We start from the raw sequence: 8,812 nt of genomic DNA, 5'->3' as shown, positions 1-8,812 counted from the left end.
GCACCAGCCACTACCTGAAGAAGAGTCCAAGCCCGACGGGACCCGCGAAAAGTCCTCCAGGTTCCGGTGGACAAACACCAAGCCCTACCGGGTCTCAGTCGTCGAATCCTGGTTCACAACCTAGAACACCACAGGGTACAGGTAATTTTTTATCATCATGCGAACTAGCATCTAATTTGAATACATACAGAACGTTTCACCAATTCTAATAATGTAATTATTAATATAATTAATAATATAATAATGTAATATGTAATTGATTCAACAGATAGAAAGATAAGAACGTTTACAATTTTAACTATTGATAATTCTTTTGTAAAAAATATTTAAAAAGCTAAGGTGCGAATGAAATTAAAGAAAAGAAATTTTGTTTAAATCGGTATATTGAATGATGTATTCGTTGAAACTGTAAGAAATATTTTCTAGCATAAAAGATTCTGTTCTGTTCGCAGGTACACCTGCCCAGACACCTTCCGGCGAGGTAACATTGAGTATCGAGAATGAACAACGGGATAAGGCTGAAATCGAGAACAATGAGAAAACGGAACGCGAGAAGAATCACGCGACAGAGAATAACAAAGACAACCTCGGTCAGCTGATGTTCAAACTGCGATACGTAAGCGAACAAAATGCTCTCGGGGTGACGGTGGTGAATTGCAAGGGGTTACCCGCGAGGGAACAAAATGCCACCAGCGATCCTTACGTGAAATTGAAACTGTTGCCTGATAAGCAGCATCAGGCGAAAACCAGAGTGCTCAGAAACACCAGAGATCCTGTCTACGACGAGGACTTCACATTCTTCGGGATATCGAAGGATCAGCTTCAGGTAACCCGTTACCTTTTCCTCTTCTAATTACTGTTTGAATAAATTTCGACAAGAGTGTCTTGAATTTTAGAATTTAATTATATTTTTCTCTCCTGCGAACGTAAAATATTCAAATATTTATTATACGAGGAAATGTGCTAATTTATGATATTAATGTATAGAAGTTAACAAAAATAATAATTCAAGGAAAGAAATGTTATATATTATATAATTTTAACGTTAATAGTAATTTAATAATAATTTGATTTAATAATAAGTTATCGAATAAATAAGTTAAATTAATTTTTAAAAAAATAAAGGTAAAAATAATTTAAATTTAGGACATCGATAAATTAAAATATCAATAGCCCGAATATATCATATATCTTCTTATTACCGTTCGCAGAAAATCAGTCTACACTTTATAGTGCTTAGCTTCGATAGATATTCTCGAGATGATATTATCGGTGAATTGACATGTGCACTTTCGACGGTGCCCGGCTTGGAGGAGGCCGATAATCAAGCGATATCGTTGTGCCGAAAAATATGTCCTAGAAGTCTGAAGGTAAGAAACAAATTATAAACTGTAAAGAAAATTATTTTTTAAAGTTATTCTATATTTAAGATACATACCGAATTAAAAATTTTAAAATGTTTATTATATTTGTTTGAAAAAATTTTGTAACCAATTTAATTTTTTAATTATTAAATATTAATTTTGAATATTTATTAATATCTATTAGAAAATAGAAATAAATATAACTATTAAATAAAATTATATATATTTTAGACTTAACTGTGGTATATAAACGCAAGTTTATATCAAGTAAATTTGATAATAATAATTTAAGAATCATACCTGTAATTTCAGATTCAATCACAGGGTAGGGGAGAGCTGCTCGTCTCCCTTTGTTGGCAACCAATCAACAGCCGATTGACGGTAGTTGTGCTGAAGGCGCAAAATTTGCCCAAGATGGACGTGACTGGGTTAGCGGATCCATATGTCAAGATCTATCTTCTGTACAATTCTCAACGCATCGCAAAGAGGAAGACGCGCGTAAAGAAACGTACCCTTAGTCCGGTATTCAACGAGTCTTTCGTATTCGATATTCCGAATGGTGCTGATGGTCTTAACAATGTCAGCCTCGAGTTTATGTTGATCGATTGGGATCGCGTTACAAGAAACGAGGTACGTTCCTGTAACTTTGCTTTTATTTCGCTACTGACTTTTGTTCTCCCATTTCAAATATCATCGATTCAATCAATTTTTCAGGACGTTGTTTTCATCTGTAAATATATATATATATATTTTAATAATATAATTGTTGATACAATTGTTTTTATATAATAATTTTCATAAAAACAGAAAAATATTCCATTTCTTTAATTTTTATATAGTAAATTTAAATTTTCTTTAATCCTTTAATTTTTTATATAAATAATAAATAAAATATTCATTAACTATATTTATATCAGAGTGTATAAAAATTGAATTGTTTAATTAATTTTTTAGACATGTTTCATTAAACATATTCTATTGCTCTTTATTTGCTTTTAAATATAGTTTTAAAATTTAAATTTTTCCTGAAAATAAAAGTTTGTTGTGTAGTATATCATAATTAGTAAATAATACTTATTTTTTTCTCTCTTTTTGTGTTAAGAGGAAAGTTTTGTAAGATCTTATAAATTTGTAAGATTTTGTAAGATAAAACTTTAAAAGTAATATTAAAAATAAAAGTATTACAATGTAACATAGTATTACATTAATCTTTGCACTGCTGTATAAAACATAAAGATAAAAATTTCTAGAAATACTTGGTAATTTCATTTGTGGCTGTATTGTATATCAACTGAAAAGTGCATGATTGATCGAACAATTAAGTCATGTTACATGCACGTAACATACTATTCTCTTAAACTATATACAATATTATACTATGTATGTAGATAAAGTATATAATGTAGCGTGAGGCGACTGAAAGTCGTACACACGCCCAGCGTAGCGTGATTTTTCGCAATTTTCTTACATAACACAATGCTAAACAAAATACCATTCGATCGAGAAATCAATCTTTAAATAATCTTAATTTTCAGAATTCTATCCGTGCATTTCATGTTAATTTAATTATAGGAAATATTCTACGAAATTAGAATAGATTATATTTCTAACATGATAAAGGAATTCAAACAATATTAAATTTAACATAATTGTATATAATTGTATAATTTTTAGGTTATTGGACGACTTGAATTCGGTGGGCCAGAATGTCAAGGATCCGCTTTGAATCATTGGAGAGAAGTTTGTAGCTCGCCACAGAGGCAGATCGCTGATTGGCACAAATTAAGGGAGTAAATAAATCTCTCCCGGCTCTATCAATTTTCCTGGAATCCCATCTCCAACTATCCAAAAAGCCCCACGTCCTTCTCTATTGTAAAACCACCAATCCAACCCCTTGAAACCCTACGATGAAGTAGGGTATCTGTTTTGTAAACCTAATACTCGATGTATATTAGGCTTGAAGCGAGTGGCGGCACGTCCACCCGCGATCGATGCAACTGCGGATGCACCACATGAAACATCTAATCGTTACGTGTCGGCATGAAGCGAGTACGAAGAGTAACTTCTGATCGCACGATAATTTCCGAATACAACCAGGCATCGATTCGATAACGAAACTGCACTTGCTTCTCTCGATTTAGATACCGAGGAAATCGATATTATCAACTGATATTTTTCTTTAATATTTTTCTTGATTCGAGTTATTTCTATAAATATAAATTTTCATTTAATAAAAAAAATGATTCGTTTAATAAATTTTTTTCTTTTCTGTGATTAATAACAGTACATTATATGTAGACATTTATCAATATTCTATTCAAAATAAATCAATAATATCAAGATTACAACAATGATATCAATTAGATTAATAATAATTGAAGACTTACAATCGAAAATTGATTCTTCTATGTTTCTAGCTCTCGAAGAAAGTATAATATTCACTCGTTTAAAGTTGCGATAAGAATTAATATCGCTCATTCGTACATTCAAATCGATATCGATACGATCGATTGGATACGATCGATATCGTTTCCATTATCGATATCGATTAATCGAACGAAGAATCGAATTTTAATCGACCGTCGATTGCATCTTCATTTATCGCAGTAGCAAACGATCGCGGGAGAAACGCATACAAAATGCTTTACGATAAATATAGTTGTTAAGATTTCCGACCAGATGGCAAAGGGAGGAGGAAAATGAAGCAGTTAAATATGAAGCAATCGAACGTTTGCTGATTGATGAACATCGCTGCACAGGGTCGTGCTGTCGAAAGTTCGTTGCATTTTAAAAAAAATTACGTTAAACAAAAATTTTTAAATCAGTGATTCTCAATTTAAATTGCAGATAAAACATACATTAAAATATTACTATTCTTATGTAAAGAAAATAACGTAATATATTTTTAAAAAAAATAGCATTTATAACTTGAAATTCATAACAACTTGAATTTTTTTTCAATAAGAAGAAAGATTTTACATGACCCTGTGATTATAAAGATCATGAAAATCGTCGTTTTTGAAAAAGTGAATAAGAATTAATTGTAACAGAGAATATCGAAAGTCATGACACACTCGCAACTATGTTTATTTCGCTTGTCGTCAAGATACAAGAATCCTTCCAAAATATTTATCGAACATGTTATAATAAATGGGAACAATCTTACAATATAATTTTCTGTCAGACTTTGTTCTTAGCAGAAAAAAAGATTCAAGTAATTTTCAATTAATTTTGATTATTATTTTTCGATCTTTATAAAAAATAAAATTTAAAATTTTAGTAGATAATAACCTCAAATAATAAATAATTTATCGATTATATAATAAATGAGTGAAATATATTTTGTGGAGTGATTCTTGTACAGAAAGTACAGCAAGCACCACGAGACGTGGAGATGTTGTTGAAAACAGCATAAGCATCAATTAAACTTAAAAACAATATTACGATTATTCGTTCCTGTTCCAAAATTCCCTAGCTCCACGTCAACTGGCCGAATGATAATTTGATTATTAAGAATAAGGAAAGCTACGATTGCTAAACGCAAAAATTAGCGCCAGCTTTTCCATTAAAAAATGTCAAAAATTTTCGATAAATGCGTCTCTCTCCTCAAAATAAAATTTTTAAAAAACATTCAATAAAGTTCTCACATTACTTGCTGCAGCAGAAAGCGCTGTATCAAGTACATAATATATGTATTTGCATAGGAGAGAAAACAATATATATTGCTATAAAAAGTTTATGGTGCATTAGATTATTCGTATATTTTACGCTGTTATATTCAATTTTTTATTTCTTGCAAATAACTAGTTGATTTTATATTCGTGACAAAAGTGAAGTATTTTTTTCTTCACTTTATTTGTGGAACGGGGTCGAGGAATTGTGACGTTGTTTTAAAGTGCCAATGAAGTCGCCATGCTTTGCGATTGTAAATATGTAACTTATGTTTAAATAGAAAAAAGAATGATCGAAATCTTTATTTAATTAAGAAGTCATTGTGGTTTCAATTGCTATTAATGAAAAAATTAGAATGTACAACTATACTTTATGAAAAAAAATCCATTTGCACAGAATATAACAAGAAACCAATGTCAAGTAGTAATCTTGTTGAAAAATTTTTAATGGTAGTTAATTATTATTATTATTATTAAATAATCATAAAAATAGTAAAAGTCAGCTTTCAACGAGTGAAAGTATTATTAACACTGCTTTATGCAATCAAATTACATATTATTTTAAAAAAACTTTGTTATTTGACAATGTATTGATGTACCTATTGTTATAGATAGAAAATTATTTTTATTCAATTAATATTTTTTACTTATTTGACGAATTTAAATATATATATAAGAATATAATTAGGAAGAATTCTAATTACAAATTAATAGTTTTTAAATCAATTTCACTGAAAAATAAATCAATGTATGCGTACGAGGTATATCATAAATTTAATTATGTGAAAGAAATTTCTGTTTACAGACCCCGTTCGCATATACAACACTGCGATGAATAACGAATATCGATTAAAATATTATATGTTTGAATTTACCGAAAAAATATAAAGTTAATTTAAATTTAAGATATAATTTTTAATATACATGGATTATATGGAAATATCAGCGCTTCACAATTAAAATAACTTTAGAATTCTTCAGCATTATTATACAATTACTATTAATTTCGAAATATTTACTACATTCAGGGCTTTTTTTCTGATGATTCTACATATATAACATAATAAAAATTTCATGAAAAAAAATAACAAAAATGTTCCTAGAAAGTAATCATATGTAACTCGATTAAGTAAATATTTTTAATATAATATTCGATTACAAAATAGAGCAACGTTTTTCAATGCAAAGTTTCAAAAATTTCAATGAACATTTCATATTTTACAACATACATATTTTAAAATATATATAAATTAAAAATTATGTCAATGAATTTTTTACTTAATTCAAATTCCAAAAAAAAAAATTCAATTAAAAAGTTAAATTACAAATATATATTTGTTGTTTTTTTGTAAAGTTAAATATCAAAAAAATAAAATTATATTAAACATTGTATTAAAAATTTCATGTAATACATCAATAAAAATAATTATCTTATCAATATGTTAAATGAAACACAGAAAATAAAATTATTTAACTGTGAAAATTAGAATAAAATAAAATAATTAAAACTGCATGATAAATATAGTAAATGTTAATTAATTTTTGAATGAAAATTTGAATTAATAAAATGAAATAAAATTAACACAAACAAATAAAAAGCAACGCTTAGAGTTATAGAACAAATGATGAAACTAAATAAAAATGCGATTTATATTTTCTGTCCACAGAAGAAAAGCACCTGACAAGTAAGATGTTCATATACACGCGCACGTCAAAGTCAATAACTAGTGACATATAAAACGATTGCTTATTTTTTTATCGTAACTTTCCGCTCCATCGTCCTTCCTTTGCAAAAGATGAAAAGGCAAGATCAGAGAGAAAGAACTATTGAGGCAAAAAGAAAAAGGAATTTTTTCTTACAGAAACGAAGATGCAACGACGAAGTATCATATAGATCAGCACCAATAAAAAACGAAAGTAACAACAGGTACATTGCAATATAAAAATATATTACAAAAGATACATTAAATACATAAATTTTCATAATTAAATATGGTAGAAAAAGAAAAGAGGAGAAATTCAAAAGATCGATAATATTGCACATAACGTTATACAACCAAAGAAAAAATGGCATTACATGATCAAGAATTTCAGAATATTTATTTAATTGCTATACCATTAAAAACTATATAAGAAACGAATATAATAAGTAGCACGTAGAGAAACATCTCATAAATATCGTCTGTCGTTCTCCATGAAGCTTGTTATCGATTGTTCGACGATTTTCTGATAAGGCTACAGTTGATGCGATTTCTGACAAATTGATGACAATTTCTAATGAGTAAATCCTTAATGTTTATATAGAATGAATATTGGAATATTAGAATCATAAAACGAATTCATGGAATATTCGAAAAATAAAAAATATGCAATGTAATCATTCTCATAAGAATTTAAGTATTATTATTTGATTGTTCTGATATATTCGTTAGAATATTGATTCATCAGAAAATGCAAATATAAAAAAAAGCTTCTCGAGATCAACAGATATGATATAACATGATGAACGTCGATACTGAATGCTGGAAAATCACCGTTCTTGTCACAGTTCCTTTATATCATATTTCTTCTTTCATTTATCGAAATTTTTCCCTTATAGACTTTACAACGATTTTTTGTATTGAGATTTACAATGTAGTTGATATTAATTTGTGGAATATAGAAAAGAGATTCACTTTAATTGTTTAGAATCCTTTCCTGTTTTCCAATAAAAAATAATATGTAAATTATTTTTAAATGGAACAAAATTATTTTTTATATTTTCTCAAAACAAAATCATTTTAAAAATTTTGTAAATTCACTTTCTATATTTTTTTTTATTTCTTTATTCTATATTATATTTATTCTGTAATATTTCAAAATATATTTGCCATATAGTATATGATTATTATTTTACGAAATATAATTGTTAATATGATATTTTGAAAATGATAAATTTTTAATTGTAATAAAATTCAATTATATTACATATGAATATAAATTTTAAATGTATACATTTAAAATATACACTCACTTATATTAGAAGATCCTGAAGTCATAACATTAAGTTTTTATGAACATTCATACAAATAAATCTTAAGAAACTGAAGTTAATGAAAGATTTAATATTAAGTCTAAGTTATTAACAATATTTTGCGTACAAAATCGGCTAGTTTCTTTTTTTTTTAGATCTATTACTGTATAAAACATAAAAAAATCAACATTTCATTTTAGAATCTTCTTCAAAAAAAAAAATCATGAAAAATAATTGGTTATATTAACACATTGAAGAAATATTTTATTTTATGTGATATAATGTGATATATTTTATATTTTTCATTATTTTATAAAATTAAATATATAAAATAATGAAAATCTGTTATATAAAAAAAATTTTTTTAATATTCAAATAATTATATATTATAATTTTATTAATATAAAATATAATTAAATTATTATTTATTATTATAATTACAATTATTTTTATATTTAATAATACATTTTTATTATAATTTTTTATTTATTTCTCAGATAATTTATTTATATAAAATATTAAATATCAGATGAGAAAAAAATAAAAGAGATATATATATATATATATATATATATTTTCAACTTGATAAAAAGATTAAATAAATAAATAAAGATCCGAAAAACTATTTTGCAAACATATTTTAAAACTATTTATGACTTCCGTATCATATCCTACACATTGCGAAATTAGATTTTAAAATATCACTTTTAATTCATAATTTATGTAATAAAATATTTATATGTACAATAAATAATCAATGTACA

At 26.6% G+C, this 8,812-nt stretch overlaps 1 protein-coding gene and 1 long non-coding RNA gene across 3 annotated transcripts in view; both read left to right on the top strand.

Moving 5' to 3' along the window:
- LOC102675305 (synaptotagmin-4) overlaps positions 1–3,620 on the top strand; it is a 12,340-nt gene extending 8,720 nt beyond the window's left edge. For both annotated transcript variants that reach the window (XM_031508071.1, XM_031508070.1), the window contains exons 3-7: positions 1–141; positions 453–826; positions 1,212–1,370; positions 1,677–1,994; positions 3,039–3,620. In XM_031508071.1, the coding sequence (XP_031363931.1) occupies positions 1–141; positions 453–826; positions 1,212–1,370; positions 1,677–1,994; positions 3,039–3,158 (1,112 nt within the window). In that variant the 3' untranslated portion in view covers positions 3,159–3,620. The remainder of the gene's footprint in view (positions 142–452; positions 827–1,211; positions 1,371–1,676; positions 1,995–3,038) is intronic.
- A 264-nt stretch (positions 3,621–3,884) lies between these two features.
- LOC116184900 lies at positions 3,885–7,715 on the top strand. Its single transcript, XR_004149558.1, has 2 exons — positions 3,885–5,289; positions 6,703–7,715. It is a non-coding gene; the product is annotated as an uncharacterized LOC116184900 (long non-coding RNA).
- The last annotated feature ends 1,097 nt before the right edge of the window (positions 7,716–8,812 follow it).

This window comes from Apis dorsata, unplaced genomic scaffold, assembly GCF_000469605.1.
Source record: "Apis dorsata unplaced genomic scaffold, Apis dorsata 1.3 scaffold_74, whole genome shotgun sequence".
Lineage (NCBI taxonomy): Eukaryota > Metazoa > Arthropoda > Insecta > Hymenoptera > Apidae > Apis > Apis dorsata.
This window is presented reverse-complemented; position numbering and strand designations above follow the sequence as displayed.